The sequence below is a fragment of the Anguilla anguilla genome, chromosome 16 (assembly GCF_013347855.1).
Source record: "Anguilla anguilla isolate fAngAng1 chromosome 16, fAngAng1.pri, whole genome shotgun sequence".
Lineage (NCBI taxonomy): Eukaryota > Metazoa > Chordata > Actinopteri > Anguilliformes > Anguillidae > Anguilla > Anguilla anguilla.
The window spans coordinates 29,577,324-29,596,111 of NC_049216.1; the positions used below are offsets into that span (position 1 = coordinate 29,577,324).

General features: G+C 48.7%; 1 protein-coding gene across 1 annotated transcript in view; it reads right to left on the minus strand.

The window, feature by feature from the left end:
• LOC118215241 (Golgi apparatus protein 1-like) overlaps nt 1-18,214 on the minus strand; it is a 50,094-nt gene extending 31,880 nt beyond the window's left edge. Inside the window, exon 1 of the mRNA XM_035395810.1 lies at nt 17,545-18,214. Within this exon, the coding sequence (XP_035251701.1) occupies nt 17,545-17,868 (324 nt within the window). The 5' untranslated portion in view covers nt 17,869-18,214. The remainder of the gene's footprint in view (nt 1-17,544) is intronic.
• Between the last annotated feature and the right edge of the window lie 574 nt (nt 18,215-18,788).

Consider the following 18,788-nt stretch of genomic DNA (forward strand, 5'->3'; position numbering starts at 1 on the left):
CCGCAAATATCTGGAAATAACATCCCCAGCTTTTCCCCGGTCATGTGTCAACTTGAGCAAAGCGTGATTCAGCCATTTCAGATGCGGCTCTGGCTTTGTATCGGCTCAGTGTCAGTGGGGCAGATCATCAATCACACAGTGAGATTCTTAAATCGCAACACGGATGTAAAACGAGACACGGAACAGGTAGAGCAGGACGAGCGGTTTCTCTGCAGCTCCACACGGCGATCACTCACTCCGAGGTCTGAGCCGTCTTCAGCAGATACTCTTATCCAGAGCGACTTGCACAGCCCTCATACCAACGGCAGTGCCACACTGGTAAATCCCACAGCCACCACCTCTGGGTTATAAAGCCCAGTCCCCTAACCTCTATTCTACACTGCCTCTACTCACAGTCCCCTAACCACTATTCTACACTGCCTCTACTCACAGTCCCCCTAACCACTATTCTACACTGCCTCTACTCACAGTCCCCCTAACCACTATTCTACACTGCCTCTACTCACAGTCCCCCTAACCACTATTCTACACTGCCTCTACTCACAGTCCCCCTAACCACTATTCTACACTGCCTCTACTCACAGTCCCCCAAAGCACTATTCTACACTGCCTCTACTCACAGTCCCCTAACCTCTAATCTACACTGCCTCTACTCACAGTCCCCCTAACCACTATTCTACACTGCCTCTACTCACAGTCCCCCTAACCTCTATTCTACACTGCCCCTACTCACAGTCCCCCTAACCACTATTCTACACTGCCTCTACTCACAGTCCTCCTAACCACTATTCTACACTGCCTCTACTCACAGTCCCCCTAACCACTATTCTACACTGCCTCTACTCACAGTCCCCCTAACCACTATTCTACACTGCCTCCACTCACAGTCCCCCTAACCACTATTCTACACTGCCTCTACTCACAGTCCCCCTAACCACTATTCTACACTGCCTCTACTCACAGTCCCCCTAACCACTATTCTACACTGCCTCTACTCACAGTCCCCCTAACCTCTATTCTACACTGCCTCTACTCACAGTCCCCTAACCACTATTCTACACTGCCTCTACTGAGGGAATAAACCCTTTAATTCTGACAGACTGTAAGTGGGTATTTCAGTAACACAGGTGTTCCAGTACGAGCAGGTGAACCACATCCCAGGGCAGGAAGCCCTCTGAGGGGAGGGGTGAAGTGGCGCTCGAGTCCGACGGTGTACGGGAACCGAATATTTACGGCACGGCTTGCTAAATTAATTTAACATCAAGGACCCTCTGCTCTGGCACAGACCATACTGTTCATCAGCAGGCACAGATTCCACCCCCCCAGAAATACTGATCTGGGATCAGAATTCAGATTTCAGACAGCGAGGCTGAGGTCAGGACGAGTAAGAAAGTAGAAAAACGGATTGAGAAAAAAAATTTTTTTAAAGAGGAGGGTCCTCGTGCAGACAGAGGAAATGGCTTCCAATTCGCTGGAGGCACACGGGCGGGGGCGGGCAGACAGCCCAGTAATATCCTGGATAAAAACCAATCTTTGAGAAGTCCTAACTTTGCAGGACAGCGATGCCGGGAATAATTAAACCAGCAATTTCCACTCGCATACCTGAGCCGTGAGCCTCGGGGGGGGGCACGCAGACACAACATATGGAAGCCCAAGATATGACTGTCCGTTTCCCTGGAGCACAACCCAGTGCGGCAGGTGCATGTGTAAAACTCCAAAGCCAGGAGATCCGTCAGCGCTCTCTCCTGGCCTTGTTGACACATTCTTCGCCGTGTAGGCCAGTCCACGGCACAAAATAAGACTCTTAACTCAATAATTTACATTCAGGATTTGCATATGATCGGACTTGCACTACAGTTGTTCTGTTGATGTCTCTCATATTCCGACTGCACTGTAACTTAGAAAGTGCCCTTGCAAGGCCAAAGATGAACTCAAGCAAAAGGTCCCCGTGTGCAGTAAACCTGATGGGTGGGGGGGGGGGGGGGCCCAATAAGCTCCAGATTAGGCGTGACACACAAGCTCACATACGTAAACAATAGAACAATACTCAAACACACAAGAACCTGACACCGCGTTCAGGCAGCTAATGCAGGGGAATGTGAGGACCGGTTCACCATCCTCCTGGGTTCCTGCAGCCTATGGGAAACGTTCACGCACTTGTTGCACTGCAGGACATTCTGCGCTGTTGGTGCTCTTCTGGGTACGGACCGTAAACAAGAGCACTGTAACAGGAAAGTTTTCCGTTCGAGTTTTTGTGTTTGAGTAGTTACGGCTGCTACTGCTACCAACCAAATAAAAAAAAAAAGTAAAAAAAAAAAATTTAAAAAAAGCACCCACCAAAAAGACAAATCAGCAGCACAGTTCAGATGACAGGATGACATTTATCCTGGTCTGCTGAACAGGGTTTCGGGTGAACGACAAAAGCACAAATTTTCCACTGGAAGAGTCTCATCCTTCACCGAGCCATCGGGACGTCCTCTCTCCCCGCTGACAGGGCCGGCGCTGGGGCCAGAGGCCAGCCTGGGCTCCTCTCCACACCCGCTGGACGCATTAGGAGGGGCGTGCGTCAAAAAGCAGAGAGGGAGGGAGGGGTTTTTCTGCGTGCGGAGCGGCGTTTGGGACAGATTGAGATACGCCTGCCATGCAGAACGGGGCCACACTGCGCAGAACGGAGGTACACTGCGCAGAACGGGGCCACACTGCGCAGAACGGGGCCACACTGCGCAGAACGGGGCCACACTGCGCAGAACGGGGGCCACACTGCGCCAGAGCGGGGGCCACACTGCGCAGAACGGGGCCACACTGCGCAGAACGGGGCCACACTGCGCAGAACGGGGCCACACTGCGCAGAACGGGGCCACACTGCGCAGAACGGGGGCCACACTGCGCAGAGCGGGGGCCACACTGCGCAGAACGGGGCCACACTGCGCAGAACGGGGCCACACTGCGCAGAACGGGGCCACACTGCGCAGAACGGGGCCACACTGCGCAGAACGGGGCCACACTGCGCAGAACGGGGCCACACTGCGCAGAACGGAGGTACACTGCGCAGAACGGGGCCGCACTGCGCAGAACGGGGCCACACTGCGCAGAACGGAGGTACACTGCGCAGAACGGGGGCCACACTGCGCAGAACGGGGCCATACTGCGCAGAACGGGGCCACACTGCGCAGAACGGGGCCACACTGCGCAGAACGGGGCCACACTGCGCAGAACGGGGCCACACTGCGCAGAACGGAGGTACACTGCGCAGAACGGGGCCACACTGCGCAGAACGGAGGTACACTGCGCAGAACGGGGCCGCACTGCGCAGAACGGAGGTACACTGCGCAGAACGGGGCCGCACTGCGCAGAACGGGGCCGCACTGCGCAGAACGGGGCCGCACTGCGCAGAACGGGGCCACACTGCGCAGAACAGAGGTACACTGCGCAGAGCGGAGGTACACTGCGCAGAACGGGGCCACACTGCGCAGAACGGGGCCACACTGCGCAGAACGGGGCCACACTGCGCAGAACAGAGGTACACTGCGCAGAACGGGGCCACACTGCGCAGAACAGAGGTACACTGCGCAGAGCGGAGGTACACTGCGCAGAACGGGGCTACACTGCGCAGAACGGGGGCCACACTGCGCAGAACGGGGGCCCTGGGTTTAGCCAAACTGCAGAAAGGGGCGAGTTCTCCTTGCGCTGGAGTCATGTTTCCTACACACAGAGCATTCCCCTCCTTTACCCCACTCGGGCCCGCTGAGACAGAAGGGTTCATTCTCCCGGGTCACTGGCAGTCAGCTGCATTACAGTTTAACCCTCAGCCACAGACCCTGTCCTGTCCTCCGCCGTTTTCCCTCCTTCCACCCAGCAGAGCGACCAGAGCTTCTGCAGGCCAAGCCTGAGGGACCCAGGAAGTCATTTCATTGGCCGTCCCATTCAGCCATTTCATTGGCCGTCCCATTCAGCCATTTCATTGGCCGTCCCGTTCCCTTTATCAGCATTCAAACTGTTAATTACACTCAGCAGGGCTGCTCCCAACTCTTATCCAGGCACCAAACCCCAGCCAAACCCTCCTCAGCCTGAGCCACAGCCAAACCCTTCACAGTCTGAACCACAGCCAGTCATTGTATCATAAGGGAAGAGGTGTGCACACAGCCTATCTAGTGTCCTTCACACACAAGCACACACAGGCAGACACGCATACATATTCAGCACACACACACTCTCTCACGCTCACGCACACACACACACAAGCACGCACACACGCACACACGCACGCACGCACACACGCACACACAGCACGGCATCAGTGCTTCTCCAGGGAAGTCTCTCAGCCACGTTCGGGCAGGCACTAAATCACAGGCCAAAACCCCTACTTCCCGTTTGGAGTAATTCTTCATAATTGCTCTCGCTCTTCGACCACGTTGTAGGTGGTATAAAGAAGCAGTTATAAAATGGTGTTCCACTTCCCTAGATGGGCAAAAACATCTGCCTGCCCGCCATTTTTATCATTTCTGTTGAAATGCAATTAGGCCTAACTTCCAAAGCCAATTTACAAGCCATTACAGAAGGTTAGAGCAAACGACACGATTAACTATGAATGATTAGCACATATATTCCACTGCATTATCATTTCATAAGAATTCACCCACATCCACAGGGGACAGATTGTTTTTAAATAATTTCTCCCATTTTAAAGCTGGTTATTTACAGAAGCAATTCAGGTTAAGGATTTGCAGAAGTGTAAAACAGCGATGAGAAATGACTTTAACAACCTCCTGGCTACACCTTACATCTCTGAATAACCACACAAGTTACATATTCAAAAACAAAGTAAAATTCAGGTGAATCATTTCCTTTACATGCCAACCACAGGCACCAGTACAGCACACCTGGATGCTCTTTGGAACCTGCACCTCATTCCAAATTAAACGACACAAAAGCAACTTCCAAACAAAACTCATCCATGACTCAGTGCCACTTTGACAGATCCAACAATAACATCTGACAAATCCAACAATAATATCTGACAGATCTAATGGTAATAAACAATGCACAGATCACTTAATGCAGTCTCTCTCAGAGCACCACAAATGCAACATGGCTCCCTTCTCTTTATCTGACTCAGTAATGCACTGATGTCAGACGCAGTGCTGGTGCTCAGAGAAGCGAAGCGTGGTTTAAGCTGGGCACCTGGCGGATTCTCACAGGGTAATTAGAGATGGCTGAATCTGAAGGGTCGGGTGTCACAGGGGGGTTCAGCAGAGCCAACCGCTCCAGAATTCGCACTTCAAACGTAAAAAAAGGCAGATTTTCAAGCGAAGACTTGCGTTGCTTGCGTTGTTGCACGCATTAAAGGTCGGAAGACTGGATGCAACAGTGAAACTGCGGTTTCGGATTGTTCTCTGGGTGATAGCCAGTCATAAAATACAGTCCTACAAAAAGCAGGACCGATAAAATGTTGATTGTGAGAGGGAATCCTACACAGGGGACATGAAGAAATTGTCCAACCTTATGACATCTCTAAACCCCACAATCAATAAAACCATACACCCCCCCCCCCATCCGGAGCAGGTAGCACTCTCCACAGACCTATGAGACCACTGAGGTACTGCCACTTGTGCCCCAAGCGGAAATCGTACCCGCCGGACTAACAAACGAACACCTGCCTCCGCCCAATTCCCACAGAATTTCCCTGGCCCCCGATTGGAGAGCCGCGCGCGGGCGCATCCAAAGCAGACTCGGGCGCCGAGCCCTTGCGTGTGCAGCAGCGCAAGACGGGCCGCGCCCGGTCCTGCGGGGACTCCAGCAACACGGCGCAGATGCCAAACAGGAGCGGCGGCACCGGACCCAAGAGGCAGCGGCGCCAAACCAGAGTGTCGAACTTGGCAGCACCGAACCCGAGGGGCAGCAGGAACCTGAGCGGCAGCACCGAACCAGAGCGGCAGCAGGAACCTGAGCGGCAGCAGGAACCTGAGCGGCAGCAGGAACCTGAGCGGCAGCAGGAACCTGAGCGGCAGCAGGAACCTGAGCGGCAGCGCACAACCCGAGCGGCAGCAGGAACCTGAGCGGCAGCACCGAACCAGAACGGCAGCAGGAACCCGAGCAGCAGCGCACAACCCGAGCGGCAGCGCACAACCCGAGCGGCAGCGCACAACCCGAGCGGCAGCGCACAACCCGAGCGGCAGCGCACAACCCGAGCGGCAGCAGGAACCCAAGCGATGGCGCCGTGGAGGCGGAGCGCGGGATCGTGCTTTATTCTCATTCAGATCACAGCGGCCAGCCGACGCATCCCGCGGGATAAATGTCAGCACCAGAGCACGGCGCCCCAGACTGCCGCCGCCGCCGCCGCCGCCGCCCGCCTCCCCCACACACCCCGGGCCACGAGATGAAGGAGGAAAAAAAAAAAGACAGAGCCGAGTGCGTTTTCTCTCTTTGATGCAACAGACCCTTGGAAGTGCCGTCGCCGTCGCCCCGGCTGCCGCCCGGCCCTCAGGCACGATCCGTCAGTTCTGGCCTTTTTCTGGAGCGGGGGAGGCGGGTTCTGTGCGGGCGAAACGAGCGGGTGAGAGCGTGAGAGTCGCGCGAGCGCCAGCTGGCAGGAGACACCGCCGCTCCGAGCGTGACTCACACACCTGAACCGCCACCCCCCCCCCCCGTTCTCTCAGGAGGGTCCCCGTAAACCACCCACACGCCACATTCCAGCGCAGCGTCCTCTGGGCACGGCACACGCCCCTCCGGGAGCTGAATAAAGAGCTTCAGGGCATCTGATCGCTATTCATTTGAACTAACTAAATATTTGCTGGTTGTAGTAAAAAGAAAAACAGCAATAACGTAAGTAAATGATGGACCTTACTTAGAGTAAGTCTGTGCACTACAATCGCACTTTATAACTCCATTACAAGAGACAGCCTTGCAGCGGTTTTTATTGCAAACTGAAACAGTACCTGCTGTTGGCTCATCAGTTCTTAAGAGTTTCTGTGAAGATTAAATGACCTCCATTTCATCCGGAGGCAGATGCTGCACACTTTCAGATGGACACACACAGATGCATATATAATCAAAGATCAATGGCTCTTCACAGTCAGCTTTCATACTGGCTCTCTGAACAAGAATCTTGATGTAGTAGCGCTGTAAAAATAGGGTGTCTGGAGTCTGCAGGCCTTTGAACTGCCTACGAGCTTGTGGAGGATTGCAAAATCTTCGCAAATTGTTAAGTCTTGCGATTCACAAAACTGTGAAGAACAACAAAGGCCCATGAACAGCGAATGGCCAAAGACAACAGGGAGAAAGAGTAAAGCAAACACTGCCCAGAGGCACTGGACGAGGAATGTACCATGTCATGTGGGGTATAAGGGTTCAGGATGTATCCACACAACAATAAACAGAAAAACGGTCAGGTCATTTTCAATGTGTCAGGTTTCCTTGTAGAACATGTCAGTTCCTTGCAGTTCGCATTGTATGACAAGACATTTTGTATTGCTCATGAGTAGGCTACCTCTCGATCCTTCACTAGAACCAGGGTACAGTATGATAGGCCTACTGCACAGAACACAGACTGCAATTTTAACTGCCTTTTTTTTTTTTTTTGCACAGTTTATAGCTACGAGTGTGCAATGTCCTTGACAGAAAGCTACTGGATGGAGACAAATTTCACCCCGTTTAACCCATAAAACCTTAAATCACGCAGTCTGTGGGGTGCCTAGAAGGGAGAATAACTGACTCCTGCAATGAACCAGCTTGCAAATTATACAAATTCCATTTCAAAGGGTCAGGTTTCACAGGCCTGGAGGGACTATCAACCAGCCAGGGAAGTAGGAGCTCTTCAGTAAGGTAACGGGCCCATAATAAATCAGCCGATTCCTCTGGTACAGTGACGAAGCAGCAGGAGCAGAGTGACGCAAGCGCTAAAGACGGGAGAGCCAATCCAAATATCATACACCGCGCGCAAGCGAAAAAGACGAGTTTATTTAGCCGTGACGAATGCGCGAGGCCACATTCGACACGTCAACTTAACGAACAAGAAAGCGTGATAAGATGGAAAGAAAGCGATTGATACGAACGGTAATATGTTGTCCATTTTAGAATACAGCATTTATTACTTCATGAGGCGGCAGGATGGACTGAGGCCAGCCTTGCAGGGTGACGTGTAATTGGCTATGGTGTCAACTGAGGGGGTGGGGCCGAGGGTGGGGGGAGCGAAGCTGTGCAGCACAGCTGGTGGACTAGAGAAAGAGAGAACAGAAACCATGACTGGCTGCACACATTCTGGAGTCTCTGCATGGTCGTGGCCTACAGATTTGCCAGAGGATCTTAAATTGATTGGAGGGGGGGCTTACAGCTGTCATTGGGGGGTATAATTAAAAATTTGAGGAGGGTGAAATTCTTTTTGAAAATAAAAATTAAAGACCTCCATTGAATCACATGAATGTCTTTTGTAAAAAAAATAATAATAATTTTTTTTAAAAAAACGGAATTGGCGCAAATACTACTGCAAATGCAGGAGGAAGTAGTCAACACTCATTTTAAACACTCAAGACTGCTTACACAGAAAATCTCTCCATAAACCAGCAGCTCCTCCACTGGCTTGGAGTTTTGGTTTACAATAAATACATGAACGGAAATTACACACATTAATTTTGTCAATATAAGGAACTGATAGCATCGGTGTAATTTATTAAAATTGCCTTGGGGACCTATGCAGCTGTTTGCGATTGTTCAATTGCAGTTATTGTTTCAAATTATCATACTGAGTGGATTGAATTCCTCAGTTTTCGAGACCTGCAGTAGCACAGTGCTTTTCCCCACACTAAACTGAAGCTTAGCATTTCAAAGCGAGCGTATTTCTTACTCGCATATTTCGTTCAATCGGCTCCGCGGGAAATATTTTCTGAAGTGGTACACCTACCCGTCAGTAGTTCCACCGCAGCAAGAAACACGGCGAGAAAACACCTTTGAGTTCAGCAGGGCTCCGCAGCAGGCTAGACATTGCTCTGCCGAGAGTTTTCCCCGTTTCCCTCCGCACGCCGAAACCCCTCCCACGGGGACCGCCACCTTCAAGGTGACTACGACGATGCCAAATCAGGCATCTCCAATAGAGCAGCGAACACGTAAACACTTTTAAAAAGGTGAAACCAAATTAATTCCCCCCCCACCCACCCCACCTCATTTCACGCGGAGGTGGTACATCTGGCGTGGGTAACAGGTTTGGCGGTTTGTTCATAACGCGTGCGTGGATTTGATTATAAATTCGCAGGATTTGTTCCTGTGTGAAAATCGACGCACAAATTGAGTTTTATGGAACTTAACAATGTTCTTGTGTGTTTGCAAACTCCAGAGAGCGTGTGCTAACTTTTCTTTGTGGCTATGCAAATGTACTGCAGGCTCGGCACATTTTTTTTAACCCCCCAGACGTGAGAATATTTTGCCAATCCTCTCACATAAGGAGAAGTGTAGGCAGTCACTCGCGTAAGCGTGAGATTTCATATGATAAGCACTATGAGACAGAATGTGGGCTATTAATTAGGCTATTGAAGCACTAGCTGCTAACATTATCAAATCTTTATGAAAAACAGACAGCCTAATACTAATAATAATTATAATAATCACAATAATAATAATACCCTTATGAATTCAATACTTAAAATCTATTTAAATATACAAGACATAATAATGATGGATAAACAGAAAATATATATTGAAGTTGAAAGCTATACTGAAAACGAACAACAGAGGACTTGTACCATACAGCTGTCAGTGACAACACCAAAGAAATAAAATAAATATAAAGCCATGCATTAATTATATGTATAACATTGACACTGCTGTCAACTATGAAAACAAGAAAGATGTAAAATGGCTACACTGCAATTATATACCACGTGCCAATGCTATGGAAGGAACAAAAAGCAGAGAAGAAACGAAGCAGAAAGCAGGTCGTGTTTTCTACAAAGCAGAAAACCCAAGCACAGTAGGACATTTCAGGGCGTTAGTAGGTGGAGTTGATAAGCCTGTTCACGGGCACAAAATTTCAGGATGATATATAATTTACAAACAGATAGCGAATGTGTAGGAAGGATTAAGTACATGTATTTATGGATCTGGACATTTTATAAATCGTAGTTATATTTTAATAAGCGATCACACTCTCACATTCGGGATGAACTCCAAGCTGATGTTATGAACGAGGCCCCTTGCAATCTAGGCAAGGCAAATGTGAGCATGCCCAGTGGGGGAGCTCTTCCTGAACATGCAAATACACACAGAAAACCTCAAACAAATCTCACATTTCCTCGCTTATTTACTCTGACACAGTGCCCCAGAATTCAAAAGATAACTGCCGCACCACTGGGGCTCTGGAGTCACACTGGAACACGGGAAGAGGGGGAATTACATCATCATATCGCTTATAAAAATGAGAAGAGATGTTTCATGTGGCAACAGCGCGACCTGAACTCTGCATAAACTTCTGTATGTCGAGATCCTAAAATAACATTCCACAGCACTACAGTCCCCTAGGAGCAGCTGCAGTTCCTATTGCGCTCCTGCTGAAAAAGTGATGCGATTGGCTTGTAGGTTTATCAAACACGCACACACACGCACACACACACACACACCCACGCGCACACAGTCAGAGAGCAGCCAAGGTCTTGTGACCCCTTCAAACAGAAACCACACACAACCCCGTCTTTTCAACCACAAACTGCTACACATTACAGTAGCCTCCAGGGGGCCTAAACCACCCTAAACCCCCCCCTGCAGCTCAACTGGAACACAAATCAATTTTATCCCAGCACATCAAAACATCAGCACATGGAGGATTAGCAATTCTTTTTATGACGTTGCACGACTATTAAAAGCCTAGATTGATCTAAGTATTTAATCAAAAAGCACGAACGCAAAGCAATCGAGATTAATTGGTTTAGTTTCTGAATAGCTTCAAAACGGATGAATCCGGATGCCAAAACTCGAAGGCAGACCAGGGACAACGCCAGCAAACATTGCTGAATCAAAGAGCTCAGCAGGGGTATCCAAAAAAATCGGAATAATACCCCCATAGCCTTTAGCCAATGGTCCCCAGCAGGGTGCTCTGGTCATCAGTTCTCTCCTTGCGAAAGTCAACCTTCGCCTCTTACATCTGCTATCCATTTCCAGAGCGGCGGAGTTGCCTGACGACAGGCCGAATGGGGAGGCGGGGGGGGGCGGGCGGGCTGTGCATCTGAGCAAACTGCGACGGCCTGGTGGCGTTTGCCCAGCTGCAGACGCGCGAGGCCACCCAGCACCGCCTCCTTCCAGCACACAGAGCGAGAGACAAAGGAGGAGGGGGTGCTTCATCACACGTTCAAAAGCAAACCCCCCATGAGCATGTCGCTGGGGCCAATCTTACAGGCCAAATGAAAAATTGCTCCGCAGGAACTTGGTTCCACAAAACCTTGTTCGACTCCCACGTGGATCTTCTAGCAGCCTGTGATCATGCAAACGTCTATGACTGTAGCACGGCTATATTTACGACGACTAGAGCGTTATCAGGTGCCTTATCTGAACAGGAAGCATCACAATCTAGGGTTTCAGCAAGAAAGTCAACGGAAACCAGTAAAGACGCCACCTCAGGATGCATTGCAGCAGACGATGTCTAGGACTTGCACAATGGGGATTTACCAGGCCAGTGCACACCGTTGCCACCAACAGCCTGCCAGGCTACGCAGTCACATGGTTAGATGATGAGAAGGAAGGTTGAAATCACAGTGCAATGCCTACATTTAGCCAGAAATCATCACCTGCCCCTCTGCCAAAGTGCAATGGCAGCTTTACCACCACTAATTCTGAATTTAGAACAACCAGAAGCATACATGCTATGAAATATACAATTTAACTGCATGATGCATAACATTAGCATAATCCACCACACATGCAGGACTATTTTGTGAAAGAGGCTAAATGGTTTTGGTTTGGTGCACAATCTTAAATGCACTCTTGAAAAAGCCTTCAGTTTAAAAAAAAAAAAAAAAGGTCAGGTCTCACCCCCGTTCCAAAACTGTGGTCAGCACAAAGCACAGAGCCACAAGGTTGCCGAGGGACGGCCAGACGATGGAGGGAAAAGAGAAAAAGAAAAAAAAAAAAACTACAAACTGCCACGTGCCTGAGCCCGCATACAGCTAAAGAACAGCAACTCTCAAAGAGAGTCACACTCACACTGAGCCTCGTTTGCAGGGCTCCTCACCCAAAAGGAAGCGAGAAATACTCACTTTCCTCCAGACAGGAACCTCAGCCCTGCCTGCTTCCGGTCAGCGCCGTTACCAGGCCCTCTCTGCTGCACATTTTTAATGACACACCGTTCAGCCACAGATCGAGCCGTGAATATTAACCCAAGCCACAGAATCACCGTCCCTCCCTCAGCCAAGACACTGCGGCCCATCGGCTCTCTGCGTTCTCTCAAAGCAATTACCGCGCGAACAGGCAGCGCGGCCCGATCGTCTGATGACGACGCGTCATCTCCCGAGGCCCGGAAGGTCGGTTAGTGGAGCTCCCGCCCCCGGCCCCGTCAACGGCAGTCACCGCGAAGACCCCACCGCAGCACAGGTTACGCCACGCAACGTTTTTACCTCATTAAATCAGCACAGCAACGCTCCTGAGAAAGCACGATTCAGAGGGATAACAGGACTGTCACACTCAAATGGACTCGCGGTGATAGTAACGCAACCAACGTCAAAGAGTTCTCATTAAAGCCCATCTTCATGCCCACCCCCCCTCCCCACCACACGGCACACGCGCGCACACACACACACACACACCCACACGCATACATGCACAGGTTCTTTATCAGAATGAAAACTGTTCAACATAAAAACATTCTTCTGTCATCTGGGTCTCATGCCATGTTCTCTGTGAGGAGCAGAGTGGAATATCAAAAAAAAAAAAAAAAAAAAAAAACTTACACGTGGACAACACAGGGGCCAGAAATAAATACGCCTCTACTCCCCTTACAGAGCAGATGCTAAGGGCAAAACTCACAGACGCCACAAAGCATTTGTGCAAAAGACCAAGTCAGCCAGTCATTTAAGTGACAAGACAGGCCAGCAGATAGGTCTGATGTCATTTAAGACGGTCTTGCGCGCGATAAAGGCAATCATTGTCGATTCATCCCTCGGTTTCAAATGAATAAATGAAAGCCCTTCCAAAAATACAACAGTCCTTACTCTTTGTGTCGCTGGGAACTTGCCTCGCCATCATAACCATATTCCAATTCAGCTCCAATTCGACAGTGAACTACACACAGCTTTGATCAATATGTTCCATACAAACACGTTATTATCCATAACAGAATGTTCCTTATGTTCCACCCCTGTACGTTACGACTTGTACGACGTTTCTCTGAGTGCTGTTGCGATCTTATAGAATTGGAATTGCGCTCCTGTTTTTTGTGTGTGCTGTGGTAATCTTATAATATCAGATGTGTGGTATTTTCACTGGTATAGGAGCCAGAGCCTAAATTATTTTGGTATCCTGACAATACCAACACACCCACATATTGCTTCCCAAAGTCTTCAGACCAAAGACTAAAGGGCAGCATTTCTCATAAGCACAAAGCCAACAGCGAATCACTGGGGAGGCTGTGCTTATTCTCCATTTTCTGGGGTCTCTGACGTGACCACCCAACAGCGAATCACAGGGGAGGCTGTGCTTATTCTCCATTTTCTGGGGTCTCAGACGTGACCACCCAACAGCGAATCACAGGGGAGGCTGTGCTTATTCTCCATTTTCTGGGGTCTCAGACGTGACCACCCAACAGCCAATCACAGGGGAGGCCGTGCTTGTTCTCCATTTTCTGGGGTCTCAGACGTGACCACGAGCCACATCGCTCACGGCAGCTGTTTGTAACTGCGGCACTCACGCGATCATAGCGGGATTCGGCGAAGAGTTGAATGGAAAGTATACGGGCCCTGGCTGCCAACTCCAGTGCACTGGCTTCTGCGGTACGTACCCATCAGCGTGCAGGGAAAACGAGCAGACCGCTTTGGCCCACGGTGACCCCAGTGCTCACAGAATACGACCCGGAACAGAATGTACGTTCATTTCCAGCTGCACACTCCTCAATTTTTTCGGCTTAATTACTGGTTAAATCGGTAAACAGACCATCAGCTGGCAGCTTGGAGGCTTTGAAAACCAAGTGCACTTCTGCCCCAAAGACGTTTGTGCACATCTATTACTAACAGTATTGACTTTGATGGTTCTAGTACCTGAAGTGCCCATTTTGGCATCCAATAAAACCGGGAACCACACCCTAATGTAAAATTGGCAGCTATGGTGTGGGTTTTCATCAAATCCCACATCTAAACAAGGGACAGACAGCGAAAGCCCATCTTTTCTCAACAACTGTGGTACTATAGCAACTACAATCCTGCAATAACAATTTAACAACCGCAAAATAAACTGCCTGCATACAGCTCAAGCGTAACTACCAATGTTCTTCAGCAAGACTGTTAGAGGAGGGAATGCAGCCCAGTTTAAAATATAATTTGATGAATCAAGAACCTGTTCGAGCTAAATATTTGCAAGGAATGCAAGACTACAGGAAATCTGCTTCCACAGAAGTGAGAAAGGTAGGAGAATGGAATGAAGGCAAACCACCCTGGTCACTTTTCACTGGATGTACTGTAACTTCACCTTAAGTGGCACAGGTGAAAATTGTACCCCAAATTATAAAGAAATTATATTTGCTCTTGATTTCAAATCTGATTGTAGTTGTGAAATCAGATCATTTCTTCCGAGATGATGCCAGTTCCATCTAGATACATTTTCAGGCGGAACGATAATTAATTTGCCATCATTTGTGGAATTCTACGTGTTCCAGCTAAAAATGACCATGTCTAAATCAGTGTTTCAATGCCAACAGTGACCTGAGAGCTTAATGGCTCGCTTCTAATTGGGTCCTGCACACTGAAGAGAACAATTTGATTAACGATATCAGTTAACCTTAAATCAGTGACACTTACTGTAGCTGGACAACTCACTGAAGTATAATCACTGCCAAGGGGAGGAAAGAAAGATATTCTCTTGAAGACATTGTGATGGCAGAAATTGGGTGGGTGGGGGGGGGGCGGGTAACAAAAAAAGATAAAGTGGACTCATTAACTGGAACTCCAATTTACCAAATCTATATGAGCTCCAAAGCCCCTGAGCCCCCTGCACAATAGCCCCCTCTTAAGCTCAATCAGCCTTCAAATATTTTTATTTTTAAATTATTTAAATCAGCGTTACCGGCACAGAGGACGTACCAAGCAGGCGTGCGTCGCTTATTATTCTGTTAATGAGAGAGCTGAGCCACCGCATTACACAATAAGAGGGACACATTTAGGTAGCGTGGCCAAAAACCAAGAAAGAGCTGAAGGAGGATGTCACATGGGTTGAACATGTGATTGTGGGGAGAGGGCACAGACAGGCTTATATTCACATCGGTGTCAGTGACTTCAGTGAAAGGGGCAAGCACAGTAAAACTGCTGTTGGAGAATCTTCCCCAGTTAAATGGCTCCATTGCCTTCAGCTAATGATCATGGTGTCCTTGTGACTGCACTGGGAGGGGGTCACCAGAGCAGGGGGGGGGGGTCCAGAGGGTTGATTTAAGGTTCTGCAAAGAGCCAAGCAAACTGGGAATCGCCCGTCTTCCTACCGCACACACACACACACACACACACACACACTGCAGTGGGAGCAGGCTGGCCCAAAGCTCCGCTTGTCTGAACACTGGCACCGGAGGGTATGGGCCGGAGCCAGTTCTGCCTGCGGCAGCCCCCGCACAGAACATCCAACCGAGACGCACCAACCCGAACATCTCCGCTCCGTCCCCAGCACGGCCAGCGCTTAAATAAGAAACGCGCTTCGAAGCCACTGCGAAAAGAGCAAGGGACCGCTGGATAAAATTACGCTACCCAATAGACACTTCGGGTCCGGGCCTGTTCCCTCGCACGGAGACAAAGCCAATCTTCCGCTTAGCAGTATGCTGCAGGTACAGGGGGGGGAAGGGGAAGAGTGTTCATACAGGATGCCACTCAACATCAGTGTCAGCAACGCGATAAAGACCAGGCTATTGACTACCTTAGTTACCTCATCTGCCTGAATTCCAACACTCTGTACATTAAAACACAACCTGTACACATATATATGTTTGTGTGTGAGTATACGTGCGTGTGTATATACATATATATATACACACGCACACACACACACCCAGCACATTGTATTTAAATTTGTTTAAAAGGAATTAATACCAGTTAAAGTGCAGACAGTCAACTTTAATTTGAGGGTATCCACATCCATATCGGGTGATCCGTGTCGGAATTACAGCCCTTTTTCATACACAGTCATCTCCTGTCATTATGGTTAGGCCTAGCTCCTTTTAAGTTAAAACAGAACTTAAATCCCCCTGTGGAGAGGGTAATGTGTATTGCATTGAAAACTAAAAAAATAAAATAAAATAAAAAACACGTCAATTGCCTACTGGTAAACACAATGAAAAACAATTATGGGGACAAAATTCTCGGGGCTTTAAATCGCACAAAATTTTAATGATCAGTCTAGTCCTAAAACACAAAATAATAAGGCATAAAGCAACTTGACGTTAGTCAGCGATGTCAAAAACTATCCCGCATCTGATTTTTGACCAATCGGCATCGCTGTATTGTTTCCATGGCTTGTGTCCCATCTTGGCTTAAACAAACGTAGCGTTATCTGCAACAGCGTTTCACCAAGCTCAAGAAAATGTCCATGGTTCAAAACTTAAGGACTATAAATACTTAGTAGCAAAGCAGTGATGTAGTTTTCCACAGACTGAGAAACAAAATAGCTAAAGAGCGCTACCCGCGAGCGCAAATGAACAGTCGAATGTTGGCTTGCTACGGCATCTTAACGCAATCGCCCTCAGATCAGCTAACTAGCACTACAATTGCCTTCACAGCGGGTAACGAGCTTACAGTATTTCCTGAAGCTATAACACTGTTGGCACAGAGTTACTGACTCAGGAAAGCAAACGTCAACTAGTTTGATACCATTAAGTTTTACTAACTAGATATGGCTATTCAGACTAGGAGCCAAGGACAATATTTGGATTCGTTAGCTACCATCGCTGGCCATGTAAATGAGCTATATATACATAACATTTAGCCACATAGCTAACAATCTAGCTAACGATAGTATCGCCTGTCTCTCATCGTAACGAGCTAACGTTAGGCTAGCTACTATGCTTATTTTTTCGAGCACACATTAACGTTAGCCATGCCATTACAAAATGGACCCTCCTTCGCTTATATTTAGAAAACTGTGCTGCGTGTCTGGAGCAGTAATTTCCCGGACACCGTGCCAAACTGAATCGGAGACCCACTGCAGAATCGGAGTGCAGTCCGTTCGCCGTCGCATCGACACCGCAAGCAATTGATGCAGACCACACAGACCCCCTCCCTCCATCCATCCATCTATCCACCCATCTCTGCTCCGCTCGATCCCCAACCGCAGGCACACCCAAGGTTTTTCGTCAATCACACAATCGCCCCTTTCCAGCCTCACCTCTTTTTTATCCTGAAGACACTCCAGAACGGCCAAGTTATTGTTCCAGGTGTGCTTCGGGCAAAGCCGGGTCAAGTCCTCTCGACAGGCCTCCTCTTCGGCCAGCTTCCAGCCGGTCGCCCGACGGGGCTGCGAGGCCCCGGCTGCCTGAACAGGATTTCCCGCAGGTGCCATTGCACCTGGAAATTGAGGAACTCCGTTGTTCGAGGGAACATTAACGTTAAGGTTGCCATTGCCTTGCGATTTAGCTCCGCGAACGCGGCATACGTAGATCGAAACAGACATCAACAGTAGGAGCAGCTGAACACGTCTACACGCCGCCATCTTCGGGGAAATTGCTACAGCAGGACGGCAGTACGCCACTCCAGCTTAGAACGTCGGCGTGCGTGTTGTAGGCAGTCCGACTCATAGATATAAACTCACTAGATCGGGTACGCCCATCGAAGTTCCACTGTGTACAGCCAGGACGGCCATGTTAGCAAGAATTTACATGAAGTAGGAAGGTTCCACGGAGACAGTATTTTTTGATCGGAACACAACGGATCACGTTATACATCAGCCTACTGAAGAAATCTGAATATGTATCGTACAAAGCCCGGGTCATCCTTGTTCTCTAATGCCAGGTGTCTTTCATAGGCATGCATTCCAAACACAAGAGGACATAAACGTAATGCGTGACCATTAAAACAGAATATACGATCTCGACATTCTATATCTATCTTCTGTTTCTCCTTTCTCCTTTGTGCGTTTAAGTCTGTCTCAAACTATTGGACACCGGAAAAAATGTAATCTTAAAGCAAATATTGCACGTTATTCGTAACTTGTGGATAAATAATATTTGGGTTTCTCGTTGTTTCTGTAAATTCTTCTGATGAGATAACTTGCAAGAAAATCTTGTGCGTTTCATATGACCATTCTGGTATAACTCGTACACCATGTGACGGTGAAAACATCACTGATGCCATTAATAATTTTTTTTTGATACATTAAGAGAAACCTTACAGTTGACATGTTGTTAATCATGTGCACAAAATAAATATTTAAGGATTCATATTTTGGCATAGAATAATGCACTTTAACTATCATAACGCAATTTTGTCTGGATCTTGCTGTACACCTTCCCAGCTAATTAGACACTTGATTGGCACATAGGCAATGGTCAAATAGCGGCAATCCTTCGAAACATGATTGGCAGTTCCTGAAATGATCAACTTCGACTGGAGATAGAAGCTGGGTTTGTCTAG